Source organism: Somniosus microcephalus, chromosome 18 (assembly GCF_052327205.1).
Source record: "Somniosus microcephalus isolate GS21.2 chromosome 18, FLI_Smic_1.0, whole genome shotgun sequence".
Taxonomy (NCBI): domain Eukaryota; kingdom Metazoa; phylum Chordata; class Chondrichthyes; order Squaliformes; family Somniosidae; genus Somniosus; species Somniosus microcephalus.
In genome coordinates this window covers 36,256,157-36,282,621 of record NC_141004.1, presented here as the reverse complement: position 1 = coordinate 36,282,621, position 26,465 = coordinate 36,256,157, and the positions used below count along the sequence as shown (strand labels likewise).

The window sequence follows — 26,465 nt, the reverse complement described above, 5'->3', positions numbered from 1 at the left end:
CAGCTATAAAGCATGCAACAAAGTACTGGGGTTCATTTCTAGACGAATAGAATACAAAAGCAGGCAGGTAATCTTAAATTTATATAGAACCTTGGTTAGACCACAATTTGACTACTGTGTGCAGTTTGGTTCTTCATACTACAAAAAGCTATTGAAGCCCTGAAGGAAGTTAAGGGGGTTCGACTATCGGGAAATAATCAGGGTGTGGCTCTTTTCTCTGGATAAGAGGAGACCTGATAGAGGTCTTTAAAATTATGAAGCAGTTCAATAGGGTGGATGTGGAAAATGTTCTACTTGTGGGATGAATCCAGAACAAGGAGACATAAGTACAAGACAGCCACTAACAAATCAAATAAAGAATTTGGAAGGATCCCCCCTGCACCCCAACCCACAGAGTGGTAAGAATGTGGAACTTGCTGCCATATGGAAAATTGAAGCAGATAACAGTGATGCATTTAAGGGGAGGCTTGATGCATACATGAGGGAAAAGGAACTAGAGGGTTACGGGGGGAGGGTAGGAGGAGGGAATTAGAGTGGAAGAATGCTGGTGTAGAGTATAAAAACTGGCATAGACCAGTTGGGCTGAATGGCCTGTTTCTGTGCTGTAAATCCTTTGTAACATTCATTGTTTTCTAACATAATGCTTTAATACCTTCTGTGGAAGTGAAAAACCAAATAGGAAAAGGTTATGGTTTACTAGAACCTTTATTCTAATGTTTGATTAATAAGGTGCTAACCAAAAATCCAGAACATAGCTCACGGTTTATTGTTTTAATGGGATTTTAGGGGGGGAAATTTAAATCAATTCCTTGTGTTTAATAAATTAGATAATCTGAGGTTTGGATCTATTTAGAAAGGATCCTTGAACAGAACTGGGTCATAAAATCAATGTTATGAAGCCATGGTGAAAACAAGATGGGCTTCATTTTATTTCCGTCACTTGAATAAGCATCATCACCGATCTAAATTGTGCATGTTGTGGCACTAAAAATAGCCAATGTGAAGCTCACGCCAACAGTATATTCAGCACACTTCCACACAGCAAGCTGGAATTATGACAATAGATATCTCAATGCCATTATCCAAGATGATACAAAAAAGAGTTAATGGACCACATCTTCCCCCACCCCTTTCTAGGGTATGGCAATATAACACCTAACTTTCAGCAAAATCATTCTCAGATGATTGGTACCATCCAAGTCGATAAATTTGCATTTTTAGTTTATTTATATTTTCTGTGCATGCCAGCACAGCACTACCGAATGTGATAAGAGCATGAAGATTAGTGGTCACTGTAAAATGGTTTCAGTTGTTGGCAGCACCTTTAACACAACATTAGTGCAGTTGCCATAATTGCAAGGCACAGAAATCACACATCATCAGTAAGTCGGGGCAGGAGGAAGAAGAATTTTAAACATGCAACAGACGGTTAGTACCCCTAATTATATTAGGAGTACAGTAAGAAAATCGGCTCCACTGTGTACATTAACCAAAGAAAAAGTTAACCTCTACACCAATTTAACTTCTTTATCCGGTTACATCTTGCGGTCATCAATTTCCCCTAAAATTGTGAAGAATCCAACATTGTTTTGTAAAATACCAAATATTCTAATTATATTACCCAACTTCCTAAATACACTTTGGTTAATACAGCTTGAATTATATTCCTTCTTGTACCCCTCCTGATTTGTAATTTTTCATAGTGGAGCTCACGCACTTAATTCTGGAATTAGACCATGATCACTATCTGCATAGGCTAGACACAAACACAAAAATAAAGTCTTTCAATAGCACTTTATAATATAGTTGCAGATCATGTGATGGAAAGTGTCTCAATATCATATGGGCAATTCTGAAGCAATAAGTTTTGATCCTGCTTCAAACACTCATAGGAGTTACACTCGCAGCAGCTTTGGCACAATTACAGCTTCACACTATTAGAATGCTGAGAGTGTAAATGGAAAAGAGATGTAGGGAGTTCAGCTTTACTCCACTGATTAGATGCTGTATATAAAAAGGTGATTCTTACTGGCTTTATGTCAACTTCAAAATGTAAGAGACTGAAGCCTCACCAGAGGCACTGTCACACGTTCTTGGCACATGTACATAAAAACTGTAATTTAAAAGACATCAGAAAGTAATACATTAAGCTTCATTCATCTATCAAGCAAACGGAAAGGAAAGAGGAATAAAAAAAATCCTCCCCAATTGTCCTTAATTTTTGAAAAGAGCTTTACAAAATTTATACTCAACAAAACAGCACTGATAAATTCTACACAAGGCTTCCTTACTGGCTGCCAGAGCTGGCTCTTCATTACTATAAAATGAGCACCTGTTCCTGTGTTTTCGGGGGGGGGGGGGCAGGAGAGAGGAAGTTGGGGACGAGGGGTGAACAGTGTGCACATAAGAGGTTTTTAAAAAAAAATCATAAATTTTTTTGCATTAGTTTATGGGATGTGGACATCGTTGGCAAGGCCAGCATTTATTGCCCTCGAGAAGGTGGTGGTGAGCCGCCTTCTTGAACCGCTGCAGTCCGTGTGAAGGTACTCCCACAGTGCTGTTAGGTAGGGAATTCCAGGACTTTGACCCAGCGGCGATGAAGGATCGGCGATATACTTCTAATTCAGGATGGTGTGCGACTTGGAGGGGAACTTGGAGGTGGTGGTGTTCCCATGTGCCTGCTGCCCTTGTCCTTCTAGGTGGAAGAGGTCGCGGGTTTGGGAGGTGCTGCCGAAGAAGCCTTGGCAAGTTGCTGCAGTGCATCTTGTAGATGGTACACACTGCAGCCACGGTACGCCGGTGGTGGAGGGAGTGAATGTTTAAGGTGGTGGATGGGGTGCCAATCAAGCAGGCTGCTTTGTCCTGGATGGTGTCGAACTTCATGAGTGTTGTTGGAGCTGCACTCATCCAGGCAAGTGGAGAGTGTTCCATCACACTCCTTACTTGTGCCTTGTAGATGGTGGAAAGGCTTTGGGGAGTCAGGAGGTGAGACACTCGCCACAGAATACCTAGCCTCTGACCTGCTCTTGTTGCCACAGTATTTATGTGGCTAGTCCAGTTAAGTTTCTGGTCAATGGTGACCCCCAGGATGTTGATGGTGGGGATTCAGTGATGGTAATGCTGTTGAATGTCAAGGGGAGGTGGTTAGACTCTCGCTTATTGGAGATAATCATTGCCTGGCACTTTTATGGCACGAATGTTACCTGTCACTTATCAGCCCAAGCCTGAACGTCGTCCAGGTCTTGTTGCATGCTGGCATGGACTGCTTCATTATCCGAGGCGTTGTGAATGGCACTGAACACTGTGCAGTCATCAGCGAACATCCCCATTTCTGACCTTATGTTGGAAGGAAGGTCATTGATGAAGCAGCTGAAGATGGTTGGGCCTAGGACACTGCCCTGAGGAATTCCTGCAGCTATGTCCTGGGGCTGTGATGATTGACCTTCAACCACCACAACCACCTTCCTTTGTGCTAGGTATGACTCCAGCCAGTGGAGTGTTCCCCCCCCCCCCCCCCACCGCTTCCCGTTGACTTCAGTGAATAACGACGAGACTCAAATAATTCCAGCTTTGATCAATACCTTCTCAATTTGTTTTCTATTCTGACATTTTTCATTAGATTATACGATTTCAATTGTCTCACTTTATTTTCCATTTTACTCCTTTCATTTAAGATTTCTTGTTTAATATCTTTCTTTCTCATTTTCCACATCACTGTTTTCACGACATTCATTTTACTTTCCTGGTCTTTTCAGTTTGAGTTTCCAATCTTTTATTAACACGCCAAGACCTTTCAATTTTTTATTACAATTTTGACTACCTAAGTTTAAGTCAATACATCACTCTACCTGCTTGGATTCCAAATCCTAAATAGGACTCATTTAAAAAATGCTAATTTTTCCCTTCAGACTGCCTTCCTCCCTGTGATGAATGGATCATGATGGTGGGAAATTATAATTCACTGGATTTGCTCTTTTACATGATAACACACACACACATATACATATACAGTCCTTTACTAGGTGACAATTCCACATGTGATAGTACCATAAGTAATTAGACTCCAACACTGCTGGCACAGAAGCCAGTGTCCAAGGCCAAAAAAAAATCTGTATTCATTCAGGGAGAAGTGCAACTATCACAACGACAGGTACCACTTACATTTATTTAGCATTCATCTAAAGGAACATCTTTGCAAAGGGGGGAGAAATGGACACCAAGTGGAAAGCAAAGTAATGTAGAGGAGCAGAAGTCTTAAGAGTCAGCAATAAACACGGCAATAAATTATTCTACCTCCAAAATAGATAAAGGCCCCAATTTTAAAAGAGCCGTGCACCCGGAAAAACCAGGAATGTGGAGGCCATGCCGATCTTAACAGCAGGGCCGCAGTAACATAAAAGTTTCTGGAATCTCACCTGGCCATGGCCAGATGCACTACCTGGCCGGGGCAGGCGGGAGCGCTAATCTGGCAGCAGGGGGCCACAGCCGGGGACATGTGGGAACAGTCCCTGGCAGTCAGTGGGTCGTTAAGATCGCCAGGGCCTCCACATTCCTGGTCTCTCCTGGAGGGGGATCAGCTTGGCCGGGGGGGGGGGGGGGGGGGAAGCATTCCTGATCCTCCTGGCCCACAAGGAGTTTTGACAGAAGAAGATTTTTAAAACTTACCTGGACCTCTTCTGGCCAGTCAGCGCCTTCTGCTGTGGTTCTGCTGCCGGGTTGCAGACAGTGCAGGACTCCCCGACTTTAAGTTAAGATCACATCTTGGCGCCTATGACGTCATCAGGCCATGACTTTTGAACATTAAGAAGGCCACCGCTTGCCTGTAGTGGGAGCCCTGGCTGACTCAAACGTCGGCGAAGATAAGATGGCGTTGTGAGGGAATGGAGCGACCCGAGGCTGGCAAGTCGACTCAACTTAATTTTAACCCCTCCCACGCATCATTCTCGCTGAGCGAGAGGGGTTAAAATTCCAGCCAAAATGTCAAACTTCATTAAAGTACTTATCAGTTGTAGGTTTGTACCTCCGTGGTTTTCGATTATATGACTTCTTCAAAGCATATACCACCAATGGTCCAATTACATCTTTAATGCCAAATTCTATATTTGAATAAAAGGAAGACGACAACTTTTTAGTCAATATTGGAGGCTACTGGAGGTGGAGTCTACTGAAGTGACAAGAATGCCTAATACGTGCATGCGCATGCACACACACACACAATGGGGCAGTATAATGCAGAACACTCCAAAAAGTTCAAATCGTCACACATATAAATCTGAAGAACTCCATTAGCTTCAAATGGCTGTCAATATAAGCAGGGGAAAAATAGGCCGTGGCATGACTGTTACACCCGCAAAAAAGTTGGGGGTGGACTGTCGCAGAAACAGTGTAAATAAAAAGGAGATTCCTCTAATGATTGTAGACAGAATATTTACCAAAACCCCAAACAGTAAGCAAGTAAATCTCTTAGGGATAGGATCTCTGTCTGCTGCAAAATCCTTCAGTAATTCTTCATTATAACAGCTCCAGGACTGTACAACAGAGAATGAGCCAACACTCAAAATCTAAATCTATTGCAGCAGCACAGTGACTGCCACTCTATCAAGCTTCCATTGTGTTTCTCAGAAAGAAGCAAACATATTAAGAACTGATTCCATCTTGCAAGTCAAAGACACAGATCAGACTCAGTTCATTCCTGCTGGGCAGAAGTAATGTTGGCTTCATCAGCAATCATAAAAGTTATGGAAGAACTAGCCAAGAAGTTGAGGTGAGAACTTTGGACTACAGGGCAAGACAATTCCAGGACTGGATTTGCCAGCTGCCTGCCACACAGTCAGAACTCTTCCTCCTCCTTTATCTGCCAATTTTTCCTCCTCCCCCTCCCCCATTCCTCCTCTGAAGGCATCGACTTCTTGCTGTGGTTCTGGCTCCATAGGCATTGTTTCTCCATCTGTACATTACCAAAGTGCCCATTCTTCATGTGTGAACAAAAACAGTGAGCATCAATAATCTATTTGAACGCAGGAGGTATCACAGGAAAGCATGATTCTGTCCTCAACTGAATTCCAAGTGCACACTTCCAACAGCGATTGTTGGATAGCAATCAGAAGGAGAAACCGTAGCCAATTCTCCGCTCCCTAAACCAGTCACGAAGGCCGATTGAAACATCCCTATACTACTGTAATTGAGATCAGATAACTCAGCATAAACAGGGATTAAACCTGGTACCTTTCTGGGTTTTCTTCGCAACCTTTGGACATACTGGATTGATCATCTTCAGGAAGGCCTTCAGGAGTCCTCTACTCCTATACTACTTAAACAGTGGCAGCCTGCAGTGTAGGTTATGCCCACACAGCAAATCAAACAATTTGAAAAATTAAGGTATGCAAATACTGCAGATCAGAGTTAGAAACTGTGGGAAAGGAATATGGTTGTGAAGGAAAATCTACATCTAAAGAATAAGGAAAATCATGATTTGCTATTAATGCCTAAGGATTAGATAAATCCATTCAATAATATTTAGCAAAGCTGCAAGGACTGTGATCATCTTAAAAATGAAGCGGAGTGACTCCTGAGGTTGCCTTACGAGATGGTCAAAGGTCGAGCAGAACAAGTATTTATTTCATCTTCTCGTCACTGACTTGCAATTCCCAACAAACATAACAACACAAGAATTAGGAGGAGTAGTAGGCCATACGGCCCCTCGAGCCTGCTCCGCCATTCAATAAGATCATGGCTGATCTTGGACCTCAATTCCACTTTCCTGACCTATCCCCATATCCCTTAATTCCTCCGAGCTATTTTTTAAAAAACAAAAAGAACTTGAGGGAGAAAGGGAGTCAAGTTTGAAACAAAATTGAAATGAATTAGCTGGAAGTGAAAAAGGTATTTACATTTTTGCAAAACAATGAGAAAATATAAGTAAAACAGTTAGAAACCTAGAGACAACATTTCTCTAACATTGGTTTGCAGAACATGGCTATTGATTGAAATAAATTGGTACTTTTAATGATTAAAGTGAAAGCTATGCGAAAGGGGGGACTACCAAAAACTGGTTTTCAATGTACTAAAGACAAGAAATATTATAACTCCTGGGCAAATGATAACCTCCTATTTAGTGTAATTCACCTCACCACCTACATGAATACCACTAATAATAATCTTTCCATAATGACTGCTGATAGAGGTGGCTGTGCAAATCAAAAGCACAATATACTTCAAACCATATAGGTGTAGACATTAACCGATAGAAATATTATTGAATGTCTGTGATGTTATCGGCTTCAGTAACTTTATTTATTTTGTTTGTTTATGGGATGTGGGTGTCGCTGGCAAGGCCAGCATTTATTTCCCATCCCTAATTGCTCTCGAGAAGGTGGTGCTGAGCTGCCTTCTTGAACTGCTGCAGTCCGTGTGGTGAAGGTACTCCCACAGTGCTGTCAGGGACGGAGTTCCAGGATTTTGACCCAGCTGTGTCAGTGACTCTCTCACTGGTTTCGGTCATCTCAATCAACTGCACTCCACAGCATTTTATTTTGCCAGTTTGTCATGGAGCTAGTTAAATCTCTATCTCTATAATGCTTACATCTCCTCCAAAATGGCCATGATCAGACCTGGTCAAGTGGCAGGTTTCATATTTCAGGGTTGCTTCATTTCTAAACCTCAAACAAAGGAGACAAATATGCAAGCGGTGCTCAGCAACTACCGCTGGCACGCATTTCTCTAACAGTTTAATTTCATTGTTAGATTCATGAAGATGAAGATATTAACCATACAAAGACAACGACAACCAAACCTCAATTTTGTTGCCATCAGCATGCTAGCACCATCTTGTGTCAGAGCCAAGAACTATGCCTTTTTTGTCAGCAAAGACTCCTTTTACAGAAATAGCTCATTAATTGAGATTATCACAGTCACTATTGTAACAACAATTCTACTCGAAATGCCTTGTGCCTTCAGAAAACCCTGAAGTAGATCACAGAATCAAAAAAGCATTTCAAGAGTAAGTGAGAATTCACTTCCCTGATAACAATTGTGTGGTCATCAATCTCAGTCACAGTGCTCATAGGGACAAGTCACTCCTGACAGGTTTGCATTCAGTCGTCCTTTTGTGCATGATTAGATTCAAGGTAATTGAAACATGAAGCTAATATGAGCTGAAGTACAACAGCTGTGCTACACTGTGCAATGCTCCCAAGGAAAAACTCATTAACCCCAGAGTTCTACCTGTAGAGCAATATTTCTGTGCTCTTCCAATCAATGTAAACAATACTTCTGAATTTAGAAAATGCAAGTGTAGTATTTGATGAAACACACTTTTAAGACCTTGTGCCATCCTTTAACTAAAGCACTGAATGCTGGGTGACCCGCGACTAAAAGGCTTTGAAAAGTGAATCCCTTTTTACTATGTCAAATTAGAATACAGTGTACACATTGGAAGCCACTGACAGAAACCAGAAGCAGTCAGACATTCAATAATCCCTTTTAAATCCAGGTAAATTTACTAAATTGGCAATCTCACTCAGAGGCTTGTATGAAGCAAAGGGGGGTTAAACCACAGGAGTAGGAAATCCCATAATACTGACGTTCTCACCTGCAAGATAATTCAAAAATGATATTGCCTCTTCTGCTGCATGTTTAATCTGAATCCACACATTAAAGTACAGGCTGCTATGTAAATGTAATCTTCAGCTACACTATAATCAAAAACAAACTGCATTTCCAGATCAACTCAGATCTATTGTCTGACTGCAGAGGTTTTAATCAGTAAAGCCTGGTTAAGCTTCCTGATCTCTCTTTTACCCTGTACAGAACTGCTCTCATAATACTTAGAAACTAACAAGGTACCAGATTACTCAAACATCGACAGATTTAAAAGAACTACTCCAGGGAAGAAACAGAAAAATAATTTTTGTGATGTTGAACCCTATTCTGGTATCTACTAGTTCCTAAAATAAAAAGAAAGTAAGTTTAAAAGGTCTCTGCTTCTGATATTTTTAAAAATCCAGAATGGCTGCTTTGTCTATTGCGGTAATTGCAAACAGTTCATTTATCTCGCATTCATTTTCAATGCACAGTGGTGCGTGAAGATGATACAGGAGAGACTCGATGGGCCAAATGGTCTCCTTCTGTGCTATACTATTCTATGATTCTAGGAGACCCTCAGACTCAACAACTAAAAATTGAGCATTATAATACAGGAGACTTTGGTTTATCCGGAGGTTGTATGTCTGGAAACCTCGATCTACCGGCAGAAATCAGGAGCCGTTCTGTTAAGTTGTTTTTCTTCTCATGGCTTTTTTTTCCCCCAACAGTCAGGCTTTGGAAAGTCTCTCTGAAGCTGTTGCTAAGCTACAGAGACGCTTCCAAGGTACGGCCGACTATTTGAAGCTGTTGCTAAGCAACAGTGTTTGTTGTCAGATACGGAGATGAAAATCTCCGTATGCTTCAACATTAACTTTGTATGTCCGGCAGTTTTGATAGATCAGCAACAGCTCGGTCCCGTCGGTGCCGGATATAACGTTTCTTGTAGATACATGCTGAAGCCAACTACACAATCCTCCTATAGTTTTCATGAGATTTAAGTGCAAAAAGAAATGTCCATTGAGACTTAAAAGTTTCTCTGAGTATATATTCTTTTAAAGTTTTTAGTATGGGGAGTAGAGGAGAGGGAAGTGAGGAGAGGAGGGGAAGCGAGAGAAGAGGAGGGGGAAGAGAGAGAGAGAGAGAGAAGAGGTGGGAGGAAAGTGAGAAGGGGGAAGAGAGAGAAAAAAGAGTGGAGAGAGAGAAAAGGAAGGGGAGTTAGTCAGTAAAACAAAAAGTAAAATACTGCAGTCTTTTGCATTCCCACAAAATAGCAAACAGGAAGGGAAATGTTATTAGTTCTTAAATACATGATATAAGCTCCATCAAAAGGTTTAATGTAATGGGTTCCATCTGTTATTTCCTCATGGACTTACCTAAATCTGTGTGCGCACTGCTTAAAAGCAGCTTGAACTTTTCATGGCGGGATTTTTCTCTTATAGTCATTGGTGGTGCCCCTGATGCATTCTGATCTGAAATTCGTGCCACTAATGGAATAACAGGCCGCGAAGGGAGTGACTGCTGTTTCTGGAGTGTTACTCTGCCTAAAGAGCCACCTGGAATAAAAATGAGGTCACAGTCATTATTTTTCCTAAAAGTTATTGGTTAAAACACATTAGACAGTTGCTGGAAGGAAGATCAGGTTAGCCTGGCCTAATCTGCTCCAACTATTTCATAGATTTCAAATGGAAAATGTTAAGACATATAGATTATAACCCCACAAGCATGATGACATTGAGAATAACATTGTAGCTATGTAATCATAATTGCTGAAATGCATCGAACAGGTTGTAGACATATATTTGTTAATGGATCTCTTGTGAGATTACTCAAGGTATTTTCATTGCATTAGCATCACTGGCCACTCACATAAGCAGACTAAATATCCCCAGTAAACTGGAGGATGCCTTTACATGCTCAATATCTAGTTAAATGTAGCAAGGCCCATGGATTAGATAAAGATCCCTTATCACTGTAATCCAGTTTACTGGGTATAGCATATACTGTCACATGATCACTACCAGACCATGGATTAGTCTATAAACCGCAAGACAGATTTATTGAACATTAAGTAGGTTTAAAAAAGTACTCAATAAAAGCAGTATGTTTACAGAAATTATAAGCTTTACTATTCTCCTCAAAATGTCAAAAACAGACCATTCTCCTGCACCACCCCTCAACATAGAACTCACCCAACAAACATGGTTACGTGGCTATTTGATGCTGCAGCCTCTGATTAGCCTGTTTCCCCCCCCCCCCCCCCCCGGCAGCCTCAGACTGACTGATCTTGGTGCAAGTCCAAGATATACCTCTGAAGTTCTTTGAAGAAATCCTGTAACAATTAAACTACAAGTCTCTATAACGCAGAGCTGCCAATTCAACACATACTTCAAAAAGATCCACAGGATGTGTAATTTTAAGCAGATTCGCTGGACAGAGAAAGCTCTCGGAACCTTTAATGCTCAAGACCTGTAATTCCAGGATGTTCACAGTTGTCCGGGCACTTCTGGGCAGACTAGCACTAATGACTCTGCACTCAACAGCATATTAAACCAAGTTTTGTTCCACAGGAACAAGCACTGTGTGCCTCAATGTATATTCTCTGCAGCTTTATTAATTAGCTGGTTTTACAGTGATAAGGGATCTTTATCTAATCCATGGGCCTTGCTACATTAATTAGTTAATTTTAACCCTGTGTGTACTGTAACTAACAAGAATCCAATATAGGTAAAAGTACAATGTATTTTTTTCTACCAACGTGCAGTCCCTTTGAGACTAAAAAGGTTCAATTTGTATTAAGTAAACAATGAGTGAATTTATATAGAGATGCTGACTGACCTGATTCTTTCTAGCATTTTCTGCAGTCTCTACTCAAAGCAGGAATGTGAAACTTTAGTTATCATCTTAGTGATTCTCTTCTGTACCCTCTCCATTGACTTGACACTTGTCTTAAAGTAAGCTACACAAAACTTGACCTAATACTTTTTCATGTGATCTAACCAACGATTTGTAGCGGTTTAGCATTTTCTCTGTTTTGTACTGGATGCCTCTATTTATAATACCCAAGGCCCAAGATCCCATATGATTTTTTTTTTTTTTTTTTTAATTTTTTTTATAAAAACATCAATTTTCCCTCCCACTTTTAAGAAGAACATGAAAGAAAATGAGCTATAAAGGTGAACACCGGCCAAATAAACTGAGCTTCTGGGCAAGGCAAAAGAGAGAAAATAATTGTGGCCAACTTCAGGAAAATGAGAAATTTCGCCCAGAATCCATGAGACTATGGTTACCCTTAACTATATGCAGTTAACTAACTCCCACTGCTCCACCCACACCCCACTCCCAAATATGTCCAAAATTTCCTCGAGAACATGGAGCTGTGTAGAACCAAGAGGCTATTTCTATCAAACCGGCCTCTCCACCACAGCCTTGAATCCCCATCTCTCGTTTCTCTCCCAGCTCACCTATGTCCTATCTGAACTCATTCCATCCACGAGACCCGCCTCCTGCGCCATGGATTTCATTCCCATTAAAGTGCCAACCATCCTTCTCCAACATCTTTCCTCTTTTGTCCAGTTTAGTGGAATCGCCCTCGATTAGCTCCATTGATATATCCAATTGGAACTAGTGCATCTCTAGCAATGGCTTCCCTTCCCAACTTACACCATCGTCTCCCTCCATGGAGTTGCTATTTCTGGAACCTCCTCTAGCAGTACAACCTTCCAAAGGCCCAAACTCTCAGTTTCTTTAACTCCAGCCTCTTATTCATCCTTCCTCTCTTCACCTCACCGCTGCCTTGGTCCCATGCTCTGGAATTCCCTCCCTAAACCCCGCCAGCTAACTTCCCCCTCCTCCTTTAAGTCCATCCTCAAAACTCCCTCTTTGGCCAGCCTTTTGGTCACCCTACTAATAACTCCTTCTTTGGCTTGGTGTCCATTTTCATTATGTCTCTGTGAAGCCCCTTGAGACATTTTTCTATGATTGCGTGGTGGATACGAAGTGTTGGATGCATTTAAGGGATAAGCAAATAAGTACATGGGGTAAAAAGGAATCGAAGGATATGTTGATAAAGTGAGATGAAGTAAATAGAGTGGGAGGAGGCCAGTGTGGAGCACAAACGCCGGTATAAACTGGTTGGGCCGAATGGTCCGTTTCTGTGCTGTAACTTCTATGTAATTATATGCAATATGTATCATACACCTTACATGTATAGTCATAAATAAAGTACAAAGGGCGTAGGAATATTATACTGTATACTGATTGTGGTAAAGATAAGGTAACTTAGAATGAAATAAAAGCGTTACCCCCTGTTACAATTTGGGCTCTCCAATCTTTATACCCTGTGACAATTTAAAGATCTCTGTTGATGCCTTCTGCTCCTATTTAATCTAAAAGTCAGCTTCCACAGACAAATCCATACTCCCTCAATCAGAAACTCGACCTTATATGCAAAGTATCTAGAATGTAGCGAACAATTATCCCTTTTTTTTTAAAAACATAGATGGTGTACAGTGGAAACAGTAGGCATCACCCCTTCCTGCAATTCATGATCTCTCTAAAATCGGCAAGAAATACAACTAAAATACCATATAATTCAAATTTAAAATGACTTTAATTAAGAGATAGAAACTGAAGTAGATCAATCAGAATGAGAACACTTAATTTCTTACCAATACTTTAAAACAATTTCACAAGAAAGTTTAAAAAATAGAAGTCCCAAAACCTCTGCAGTAACTTTCATAACTTGGCTAACACGTCCTTCATGAAAAGCTGTTACATGAGAAAGACACTTCATGGATTCCCGATAGTCGTGCAGCAAGAAGGGAATTGAAGAACATATGCTGCAAGTCCCAGTTATGTCTCTTTCTCTTTGATCCAGCTAGTAGAAATAAAGATAGACCAATATATTTCACAATTGATCATATCTGGGTAGGCCTCGCATCTTCTAATAATTGCTGAGCAATACAAATTGCTTGATCCTAAATGGTCAGACACATCAGCTATAACCAGGAGTTGCTAATTCTGGCAATGTGCACTTGACTGACTTATGACACACACAGCTTGTTTTGATAGTTCAGCCATTAACACATCACAAGCTCAAGGTACCTGGTCCAACAATCTGAATCTAATGAGAGACTGTTTACAGCTTTCACTGTAAACAAAGAACAGACCAACTCCCTTATATTCAACCAAAAAAACGGTCTTGGAAGACCATTTTAAAATTGATACGATACTTGCATAGCTGCACATTCCTATTAAGAAAAAAAATCATAAAGATTATGATCTGAAATAGAACAGATCTCTGATCGGTCATACCCTTCACCAACATAAAGCACTGACGGTTTGTGACCACCAGTATGTATCAAAGAGATAAGCGCATATATCTGCTACCACCCAAAAAAAGTGCTGCGTAAAAACTCAAACATTTTGAATGTGAAAAACTCAGTGATTATATTCAAGACTGTAATCTAATCTTAGGGTTCATATGCATGGTATAGATTGCTCAAGAGCCATTCCCCTAGTTTAAGAAGTTACCTGTGGCCTTTATTAGAGTCACAGAATCACAGAAATCACAGAATCACAGAAACCCCACAGTGCAGATAGAGGCCATTTCGGCCCATCGAGCCTGCACCGACACATATCCCACCCAATCCCCGTAACCCCTACACCTAACACATATCCCCATTTAATCCCCCTAACACTAAGGATCAATTTATCATAGCCAATCAACCTAACCCGCACATCTTTGGACTGTGGGAGGAAACCGGAGCACCCGGAGGAAACCCACGCAAACACGGGGAGAATGTGCAAACTCCACACAGACAGTCGCCCGAGGCCGGATTCGAACCCGGGTCCCTGGCGCTGTGAGGCAACAGTGCTAACCACTATGCCACCGTGCTGTAACACTCCTATGTATCCACTATTCGCTATATAAAATCAATCACAAAACTACATGCTGGGCCAAATTTCACAATAGCATTTTATTTTTTAATTGTCCAAATTAATGTTAACAAAATCTATTGGCTAGTTTTCAGTGGACACTTAACTGTAGATGAAGTACATGGCAGCTTGATCCAGCTGCAACATAATAAGCCCCGTGTTGAAAAACTGCCAGCTCAACCAGGCAATATACTTGCAGCTTTACAAATTGAAAATGAAAGCAACTTTCATCACTTAGTAAGTAACTGCAATTCATGCCTCCACCATTTCCAAATCCTTCCCTCATTTCCTTCTCTGTAGCAATTCTAACCACTTTATTTTTTACAAAATCTTTTGCTGAACTTATCAGTATGAATGAGCAGAGAGCACTCCAATTAGTCCCACTCCCCTACTCTTTTCCCATAGCCCTGCAAATTTTTCCTTTCCATGTACTTCTCCAATTCTCTTTTGAAAGTTGTTATTGAATCTGCTTCCACCACCCTTTCAGGCAGTGCATTCCAGATCATAACAACTCACTGCGTTAAAAAAATCCTCATCATCTCCCATCTGGTTCTTTTGCCAATGATCTTAAATTTGTGTCCTCTGGCTACCGACCCTCCTACCAGTAGGAACAGGAGTTCCACGGAGCTTGGTAACCGCAGCCTGAAAATTACACTTTACATTATTATATTACAGACGCTTAACACAGTTGTAGCAAATGCTTCTCCATTGATCATTAATTTAAAATGAATCCAAAATTATGGTGCGCACAAAAATTCGCCAAAGTTGAAAAGATAATCGAAAAAGTACATGGAACTCACACGGGAGTAAGAATTATTCTGGTCACTGGGTGCAGTGTTAAACAACAGTGTCAACAACAGCGTCCTCTGTTGGGTATTACCATTGTAATCATAGGCATATTTTAAAAGAACAAAAAAAAAAAGTGTTTCCAAACGCAATATATAATTTTATCATGGTGGAAAGAAAGGGGGATAAAGGGCGACATATGGGATTAGGAATACTGCTCATGGGGAACAGCCTGTTTTTGTGTTGCAATTTCTATGTAATGTTTCCATCCCCTACACCAGCACCTTTGTGGCCCAACAAAGACTGAATCTGGCACGGACCGGTGTCAATTTCATGCTGTGGACTTACACCAATTAGGAACTAGGCTGAGCTCACACTCATTTCATAAAGGACCCTTACAGCTGGCAGAAACAAGAGATTTTCATTCCAACATTTTGGTCTGGATTTAATCCCAGTCTCCAGAGATGAAAAGACAGTGTGCTAACCAACTATGTCACGGCACAAGTACCTTCTATGAAATACCGCTGCCTACATATTCAATGAAAACAGCAACAATGTAAAACAGTCACCATATTTAAAAGATTAGGCAGCATTTTAGGATTTAAAGCCAGCTTTATATTAATGATCAGTACATGTGCTTTACTAATGTCAGTCACAATCATATAAATGTTCCCTGTGTTTTTGCAAAGCTGAGGTCAACACTCCAACCTACTTACCATTACATACAAGATCAATTGCCAGCTCAGAGTCTGGACATACTGGGGAATCCCACAACAGAAATTCAATTTATACAGGTACATTTCCTGCCAACCAATCCACCTACCAGCAGTCGGCATCAGCGGTGGCAGGATTCACAGTGCGTTTGCCTAACTTCCAGTGTACTGAAGGTCAGAAGTTAATTTATTGTAGTAATTTTGAAAAAGCATAATGAAAGACTAAAAAAATCCAAAAGGTAAACAGAGGCAGGCAGAAACGCATCAGGGGGTATGTAAACAAAAACAACTATCCCATGGTATACCAGAGTTTTCTCTAATCTAGTGTGCTGAATTATACTGAAATCATCCAATTTACTAAACATCAGCACAGCAGAATAAATCACAGAAAGGCTTGTAAAATTTGTGATTTATTTCCCAAATCAATATAAACAGAGGTACCAACCATGAAATTTAGGTGAAAGATTGATAAATAGAAATGACCCAGTTTTTAAAATAGTATAAAAACAATCCTTAGTGGATTACACAATTCCCACAAGCAATTTGTAAACTTCTTGCAAGGTCTCCACAGAATGCCAGCTCACTGGTTTTGCTGAAATTACCCAATGTCCCAAGGAATATGCCCCTGTAATTGCTTCAGTCTGGCATTAAATATGATTGATATTTTAGTGATCCTGTTAACAGCAAAAGCGTTACAATTCATTGCACACCCCTCCCTTGATGGGAAAGGACTCCACTGGCCTGCTGCTCCAGAACTTCAACCTCTAGCCATGAAGCTAGATGATGAGAGACTTGACCAATGAGTCACCAGCAAGAATAAAATTAATTTCACCTACTTTTGGCTGTAAATTAAGACAAGGACCATTGATTTGTTTTTCCAAGCCAGCAGAAGCTTCCCTAGTGGTTTATTAAAATATACAAGTTAAGTTAAAGATGAACAAATCTTTAATGCACAAGTGAAATGTTTACACACCCTCACTTGAAGTCTCTGCAACTGGTCACTGGACTATTAATGGCACACAAGAATATACTTTCTCTCATTTGCCTACAGCTTTCCTCTTCTCCCTTCTTTTGTCCACATCCCATAAATTCAGGAATAGCAAACAGTAAAATTGTGCTGCTAGTTTTGCTAAGAGGTTGTTCTAGGTCATTATTACAGAATTATTTCTTGGGTATTCCTTTAAAAGCTATATAACTCCATTGAATAAGAGCAAATATGTTTATATTTCTTAGAGAGAGAACAAACATGGAAATTGATTGAATTTAATCAATGCAAGTAAGATGAAACGTGACTGAGTAACATTATAAAGATTCTGCTCGACTGAGCAAGAGGAATCCATACATCATCCACAGTGCTGCCAGCTGCTGGAGTACATTGTACATCTGCAGCATGCCAGACGTGATGTTACCAACTCTCACAACATCCCCATTTTGCTGTAGTGAACATGGCAGAACTGATGAAATGCTGCAAAGAGGTTTGCAGCAGTCAGTAAGGCCTTTGATAAAATCTTTTACAATTTCAGCACCACAAAATATTTTTTTTCAGTTGCCATGAGTGAGAAATGTAAACCTTTTCTTGTTTACAAACACATAATGTAATAAATTACATCAAACCACACTTCCGTATCTCTTGTGCAGAACTCTTGAAATGAAAATGAGACACAGCTCTTTCCCTCCCTAAACACAAGGATTTGCCAAACACTTCTTCATAAAGATCTTGTCCCTTTATAATTACGTGTGATCTTATGGCCTCAAACTATGTGAGGCAACATTCCTTTAAAATTGATATTTTAAAAAAAGGATAAGGGTTCAGAAAAACAGTCAATTAGTACAAACAAGGTCATGTTACTTGTGGTTTTCATTATCTGGTTGAGGAGATGACTTGGCAAGTCCAGCTCAAGCAGTCAAAAGATGCTAGGTGCACAGCATCCTGAAGAGCCTCACTTTCACTGCAACTGTCCTGAATATAAAATAAAGAGACGATTTCTTAGCTCTTCCCAGTTATATTTTCTAAATCTAAAAAAAACTCCCATCTGAGTTATCTTATGCAGGATAATTAAATGACTCAGCAACATGCAAAGGATTTGTCCTATTTAGCACTGTAATTGTCAGGTTAAAACTGCCATTAGAGGCAATTTATAGCACAGACTTGGTAGAATTACTATGGGCTGGCACATGTTGAAATTTAATGTTCAGAATCATGTTCTATTATACATTTTCCTTCAAAACCTTATTTACTCTCAAATTACTCAAAACTTTAATACATGTAATAATTTATCAAGGTTAGCAGGCAAAAGAATGAGCTGAATACTGACTAAACAGTCATAGAAACTGGATTAGATCCCAAGAGAAGAGAAACATCCAAGGGCCACTTCCTTCCACCCCCAGGCTCTGTGCCAGACGCACAGGCCTTACAGTACTCGGCTGTTGAGGATGACCCTCCAGTGATGCAGCCAGCAGCTGGCCCTCCACAAGAAGCAGCTGCCAGTAACCACAGCCCACCTGCTCTCCGTGACCCTCAGAGCAGCATCAGAAATCCAGCTCTCAACTCGCTGATCCCAACCGACAGGGGCCGTGCCCTTGGCACAAGGGTTCGTGCACGTGGAGGGTGCAAGTCGTAGGAGGGAATATAGTGCCTCTCTCGTGCAGGATATAGTAACTCCTCCTGCTCAGTCTCACTCATAGCCGACCCTCAGGCATGCCTGTGAGGATGTTAATCTTGCAAATAGTTTCACATTATTCTTGTTACTATTCTTCTTGGTGTTGTTATTTGTTACTCTTGATGCTAATGTTGTTGCTGCTGCTGTTAAATAAGCCTGAGAAATCATTTGCAACTTTGAAAAAGTTTACTACTTTTGGACAAATCTACATTTACAACTGCTGTCAAAGGTGAAATCTAGCACTACTTTTAAAATAACTACCTCAAATCAATCTTTGCACTGTTGGTCAGTTTACAGGCAGCAATGCATAAATGTTCACTATAGAATGTGTGCTTGATGAAACTGTTGGGCTGAAATTTGCGGTCTAGAGGCACACCTCCAACCTGAAAAAAATCCAAAAGTATCTGCTGGCTCCCGGGCTTCGGAGTCTTCGGGTCCTGGGCCTCCAGGCATATGCCTGCGTAAAGGCCCACGGATCCCAGGGACGCAGGTGGTTCAGAAGCGTCCCCTGGGACCATGTGGGCCAGATCAACCAATTAGAAAGGGGGATTCCCCATTAGCTTATGAGAAATCCCCAAATAAATAAATAATGAACATAATTCCAATAAAATTAAATTTTCCCATGTTCAAAATTAATTAAAAATCCCTTTAATAAAGCACTTAAAAAAAATTTAAAAAAATAAAATTTTAATGAAATTTTTAAGCATTTTAATCCAGGCCAAAATTTACATGAACTCATTTTAAAATGTTTTTGTATGATTTAATCATTTAAAAAAAATGTTATTTAACATTTATTTTAACCCTTACGCTGGTAAAAGCAGGCCCTACACCTGCTTTTACCAGGCGCAAGAGTTTCGTGGGCATTTGCTGGGCAGTAGTTGGGTAAATAGCCCAACTCTACGCCAGCGAAAGTGTTTTTGGGGCACATGCGGACAATCTGTCGAGGCGAACCTTGACAGATTGCAAGTTCCGGGTTTTTGCACATGCAGAAACCTGGAGCTTGCGGGGCCATTCTGAGGAATTACCATGGCGTCCCTGCAAAATCCGAGCTGTAGTTTTCGTTTTCATTTGTGTTGACTTGTTGCATGTTTTTGTTTAAACTGTTATGTTGAATACAAATTCCACTGTGACTTTGAATCTTGCCGGTCTTTCCTTTGGTTCACACCACAATGGAGAATCATGCAACAGACACAATCTGGATTTTCTGTTGCTGGTGTCCTGGGGAGGAGGTATATTGCGACTACCATTGTCTGAATGACTGAGCCACTTTCTAGTCGCCCTACCCCTGCAGCCGTGCCTTCCCTGGAGAAGCCACAACCCAGCGATAACTGGGTTGGGATCCTATTTCTTATGTTCTAAGTCTGGCATGTTAAGGGTCAGTCCTTCCTGCAGGGCAAAGTTGTGCAATGCGCGGCAGACTGCCACAATCTACGCCACTTTGCTAGGCAAGTATTGCAAAACACTACCTCTCCAGGCACCGGAAGCGTGATTTCAACACCCCTAATATCCTCTCCACCACTTGGCACAGGCACACGTGCGCACAATTGTATCTTTCCTGTGTTGTCTTATTGGTGATGGGGAAGGGTGTCATAAGCCATAGCTTCAGTGGGTACACCTTGCCCCATAAAATCCATCCTTGTTCCTCCCTGGCAAACAAGTCGTGTACGTTGGAGTGTCGAAGAATAAAGGCATCATGAGCACTTCCCCGATGCGCTCTATTAACATGCAAGATGCATAGTTGGGCATCGCAGACTATCATCACATTCAATGAATGGTACCCTTTCCTGTTTGTGAACATTACAGGTTCATCACCTTTTGTGGCACATGGGTTCCATAGGTGGACGCTGCATTCTGGGGAAACCAGCGATTCGATGATCGTCCTCTCCCTTTGCTGCACTGGGGACAGGTCATACCTGATGAACTCGGATGCCCTGCAGAATATGGCATCCATGACCTGTTGAATGCAGGCCCTTGCGTCATCCTGGGTGATGTTGCACATGTCACCAGTGCCTGCCTGAAAGGAACGAACGTGCATAGAAATTGAGGGCTGTCTTCACCTTCATCGTCACTCACGAGTCCCTGCGGGAAGTAGACCATGGCTGCAGGTCCTCCTTTAGGATGTAACAGGAGGTGGCCAATTGCCTCCTTGCTGAAGAGCAGTTTTCTCACACAGAGCTCCTCAGACATAATGTCAAAGGACATTCTCTCCCTGTAGACTCTCTGGGAGGGGGAGTAATAATTTGTTCTGGTCCCCCTCCGGCCATGGTGCCTCATCCTGCAGGCTTGTTCCCTCTGCTCCTCTTTAAAGAGGTCTATTAATAACAGAAACAGTGGAACTGTGGATAAGCCATCTTGCTACTTTCACCCTCGAGTCTCAAAAGAGCTTTGTGTCCTGGAGATTATCACCTTTAAGCAGTTGCAGGAGTGTTGATCGCAAATGATTTTAACAAACACAGATTCCCGAGACAGATTTAGGTATCAGAGACCCTTATGAACAATGCAGAACCTACTGGAGAGAATCCACAGCTTCACTCTTCCCTTTCTGGGCCTCCAAGCTTCAGTGTCACGGAAGGACTATAAATCACATCTTTGACAGGGTCCTTACGACATGAATTACCAGCCCTAACTGGCTGCGGCGAGATTAATTCGCATTAACTTTGTAAATCCGGCAATTTCATGACATGCAATGAATGTCACTGGGGAGGCTCAGAAGTTTGCAATTTTTCCCCGTTTTGTCGAGGTTAACAGCAGAGTGGTGCAAATCACCCAGCAATTTGTAGAGAATTAGAACTCATGGTGTACCTCTTTACAAACTAATAATGACAAGCGCTGTTAATTCACCATTATCCTTTCAGCAATTTCTGGCCCATTAACTCTTTAACACAGGAACTAAATGTTTTGCAGTCACACGGGGTACAGCAAGAAAACCATTCAAGTCTAGGCTGTTTTACTAAAGGGGTCTGCAATAGTTCATCTATATAACTAATCTGAGAAAAGGATTCTTTCCAATACCCATCTACGAAGCAGTCATCACCAGTATTCCCTTTATTTTTTGGGGGGGTACGGGGCCCCTTTAAGGGGCTGCGCTGCCCATTCAAAATACCGCGCATGCACGGTTTCTCCTATTTTAAAGACAGTGAGCACAGGAACTGCAGAGCGCTGCGCAGCTGCATGACAGAGAACATTGGTCATCACCCTCAAAGATTTTACAATTTTCCCACCACACCACCATCCACACCCCCCCCCCCCCCCCACCACCATTCCTCAAATTCATCACCTTTAACATTCTCTGAAGATTTTAGCCAGAGTTATGGCCTGGAGAAGTGAGGAGCCAGTTCCTAATTTAGTGCACCCAAATCAAACAGGATTAATTCAAGGTGGACATTCAGTGAATGAAATACAGAGAATGCTTGATGTTATTAACATGGCTACCCAGGCCCTAATCCTTTATTTCAATCCTGAGAAAGCAGCCCCATTCCAGTAGATGTTTCAGCAGTGTTAAATATAGCATCAACACAGGTTCAGGAAAAGGTCTCTCAGCTGGGGTAGAACACATGCAACTATTTACTGTGTCAAGCTCAGAAATTACAGGTTTGTTAAATATGGAAGAGTATGCATCACATTGAGGAGGTCCTATTTATAAATTCTGTCAAGGCTTTCCCAAACATTGTATCCTGTCAGACAGTAAAATTTAATTTCTACCCAAGGCAGGATTAAGAAACATCAGGCCACACTGAGAGGCACCTCTCGGCTCTCTCCCAGCAACAGCACTGAAATTTCAATCCCAAATTACAGACTTGGGTCCATTGTTAGAATGAACAGATAATTTTCCATATAGGGAACCTTTAGCAAGATTATCAATTTACCACATCCTCTCAAGAATATACAAAATTCCTATTCTTTAAATAAATGAGGTTGCTTTTACTACTTGCTGTTATGTTGCCTTCTGAAAAACAGTTCCTCATATTGGCAACCCAACAGATTACTTCCTGGCCAATAACCACTCAAGACAAAAATGATATCCACTTCAGACCCCTTTTATTAGTATGTTCAAGGCTCAAATTTTCAACTGAGACTTGAATAGGAGTGAGGTCTTAATAGAGACTCGTCAGTGGAAGAGTGGACAGCAGTTCATTCAGTCTTCATCTGTAATAAATCAAAAGGATATGCAATTATGAATCCTACATGAGTCTATTGTACTCCAGCAGTGGTAAATCCAATCCTTCCATGGATTACCTGACTGTTGGGAGTGAAATGTGAGCAGGGAAATGAACTTATACATTTTCTGCACTGAGTGTGTCATTTGAGTAAAGATCCCTTGGATTGAGAGCTTATAACCCAGTGCAATGCATGATGGGATTCCTCTCAGAATAGAAGAATTGTGCTCACACTAAGAAACGGACATTAAATATGCTACTCATCGATCTGTCCCTGTCTCAAGACAGTGAGTGCCATCCAACTACTGTGTGATAAAGAAAAAATAACTTGCATACCACCTTATGTCCTCAATGTGTTACTGCTGCAATATGTGGGAGCTGGTGGACACCATTGATGTTCACAGTGATCACATTTGCAGTAAGTGCTGGCAGCTCGAGGAACTCCGGCTCCGTGTTGATGAGCTGGAGTCAGAGCTTCAGACACTGCGACACATCAGGGAGGGGGAAGAGTTACCTGGACTCGGTGTTCCAGGAAGTAGTCACACCAATTAGATTAACTAATTCAGATGTAGTCCGTGGTCAGGGACAGGAGGGTGTGACTATGAGTGAGTCAGGTACGGGGATCCAGGAGGTAGTGTTGGAGGAGCCGCAGCCCTTGCTCTTGTCCAACAGGTTCGAGGCTCTTACTCCCTGTAAGGACGGGAACGGGGACTGCAGGGAGGATGAGCAACCTGGCCACAGCACCATGGAACGAGGGGCCATTCAAGTGGGGGGAGTAAAAAGAAATGTTGTAGTGGTAGGGGATAGTATCATTAGGGGGATAGATAGGGTTCTTTGCAGCCGAGAGCGAGAGTCCCGAAGGTTGTGTTGCCTGCCCGGTGCCAGGGTTAAGGACATCTCCTCTGGGCTGGAGAGAAACTTGGAGTGAGAGGGGGAGGATCCAGTTGTTGTGGTCCATGTTGGTACCAACGACATAGATAGGACAAGGAAAGAGGTTCTGCTGAGGAAGTATGAGCAGCTAGGGGCCAAATTAAAAAGCAGAACCACAAGGGTAATAATCTCTGGATTACTACCTGAGCCACGAGCAAATTTGGCTAGGGTAAATAAAATCAGAGAGTTAAATGCGTGGCTCAAAGACTGGTGTGGGAGAAATGGGTTTTGCTTCTTGGGACACTGGCACTAGTACTGGGACAGGAGAGAGCTGTTCCGTTGGGACGGACTTCACTTGGCCAGTGCTGGGACTAGAATCCTGGCGAATCGAATGACTAGGGCTGTAGAAAGGGCTTTAAACTAATTAGTGGGGGGGGGGGGGGGGGGAGGTTTCAAGAGAGCGAAAAATAAAAATGTCAGCGGAGAAGGCAGTAGAGCAAGGTAGCAGTGGGGGAATTAAAAACCAGAGCGTGTCAGGAAGGGACAGAATATATAAAGATAAAGGTAAAGTAGTAAAGGGAGTAAAAGCACGAAGAAATTGTCACAAAACATATTTAAAAGTTCTTCATCTGAATGCACTCAGCATTCGTAACAAAATAGACGAGTTGACGGTACAAATAACTACACTTGGGTATGATCTGGTGGCCATTACAGAAACATGGCTGCAAGGTGACCATGACTGGGAACTAAACATCCAGGGGTATTTGACTATTAGGAAGGACAGACAGGAAGGAAAGGGAGGTGGGGTGGCTATGTTAATAAAGGATGGAATCACTGCAATAGTGAGAAATGATATTGGGTCAAAGGATCAGGATAGTGAAACAGTTTGGGTGGAGATAATAAGGGGAAAAAGTCACTAGTGGGCATAGTCTATAGGCCTCCTAACAGTTGCAAATCTATTGGTCGGAGTATAAATCAGGAAATAGTTGGGGCTTGTTTGTAATAAGGGAACAGCTATAATCATGGGAGATTTTAATTTTCATATTGACTGGACAAATCAAATAGGGCAGGGCAGCCTTGAGGAAGAGTTCATAGAGTGCATTAGGGACAGGTTCCTTGAGCAGTATGTTACTGAACCAACCAGGGGGCAAGCAATCTTAGATCTGGTCCTGTGTAATGAGACAGGATTAATAAAAAAATGTCCTAGTAAAGGATCCCCTTGGAATGAGTGACCATAACATGGTTGAATTCCAAATTCAGTTGGAGGGTGAGAGAGTTGGATCTCAAACCAGCGTACTAAGCTTAAATAAAAGGAGACTATGAAGGTATGAGAGCAGAGTTGACTAAAGTGGACTGGGAAAATAGATTAAGGTGTAAGACGGTACATGAGCAGTGGTGTACATTCAAGGAGATATTTCACAACTTTCAAGAAAGATATATTCCACTGAGGAAAAAGGGGCGTAAAAGAAAAGACAGCCATCCGTGGCTAAGTAATAAAGGATAGTATCCAACTGAAAACAAGGGCATATAAAGTAGCCAAATCTAGTGGGAGGATAGAAGATTGGGAAGCATTTAAAAGCCAGCAAAGAATAACTAAAAGATTAATTAAGAAAGTGAAGATAGATTATGAAAGTAAACTAGCAAAAAATATAAAAACAGATAGCAAGAGTTTCTACAGTTATATAAAAAGAAAAAGGGTGGCTAAAGTGAATGTTGGTCCCTTAGAGGACGAGACCGGGAAATTAGTAGTGGGGAACATGGCAAAAACGCTGAACAAATATTTTGTATCAGTCTTTACAGTAGAGGACACTAAAAATATCCCAACACTGGACAAACAGGGGGCTGTTTGGGGGGGGGGGGGGGAGGGAGGAGCTAAACACGATTAAAATCACGAAGGAGATAGTACTCGGTAAGATAATGGGACTTAAGGCGGATAAATCCCCTGGACCTGATGGCTTACATCCTAGGGTCTTGAGAGAAGTAGCGGTAGGGATTGCGGATGCATTGGTGGTAATTTTCCAAAACTCCCTGGATTCAGGAAAGGTCCCAGCAGATTGGAAAACTGCTAATGTAACGCCCTTATTTAAAAAGGGAAGTAGACAAAAGGCTGGAAACTATAGACCAGTTAGCCTAACATCTGTGGTTGGTAAAATGTTGGAGTCCATTATTAAGGAAGCAGTAACAGGACATTTGGATAAGCAAAATTTAATCGGACAGAGTCAGCATGGTTTTATGTTTGACAAATTTGCTCGAATTCTTTGAGGACGTAACAAACAGGGTGGATAAAGGGGAACCAGTGGATGTGGTGTATTTGGACTTCCAAAAGGCATTTGACAAGGTGCCACATAAAAGATTACTGCACAAGATAAAAAATCACGGGATTGGGGGCAATATACTGGCATGGGTGGAAGATTGGCTATCTAATAGAAAACAGAGTTGGGATAAATGGTTCATTCTCGGGTTGGCAATCAGTGACTAGTGGTGTTCCGCAGGGGTCTGTGCTGGGACCCCAACTCTTTACAATCTATATTAATGATTTGGAGGAGGGGACCAAGTGCAACATATCCAAGTTTGCCGACGATACAAAGATGGGAGGGAAAGCAGTGAGTGAGGAGGACATAAAAAACCTGCGAAAGGACAGACAGGTTAAGTGAGTGGGCAGAAATTTGGCAGATGGAATATAATGTTGGAAAGTGTGAGGTTATGCACTTTGGCAGAAAAAAATCAAAGAGCAAGTTATTATCTAAATGGAGAGAAAC

The 26,465-nt window shown here is 41.6% G+C and overlaps 1 protein-coding gene across 4 annotated transcripts in view; it reads right to left on the bottom strand.

Moving 5' to 3' along the window:
• The window catches only part of LOC147105210 (TBC1 domain family member 22B-like), a 382,991-nt gene that overhangs the window by 310,719 nt on the left and 45,807 nt on the right, over window positions 1–26,465 (bottom strand). For 3 of the 4 annotated variants that reach the window (XM_086011340.1, XM_086011341.1, XM_086011342.1), the window contains one exon: window positions 9,957–10,136. The exons of the other annotated variant lie outside the window; for it this stretch is intronic. In XM_086011340.1, the coding sequence (XP_085867466.1) occupies window positions 9,957–10,136 (180 nt within the window). The remainder of the gene's footprint in view (window positions 1–9,956; window positions 10,137–26,465) is intronic. 4 annotated transcript variants of the gene reach the window in all.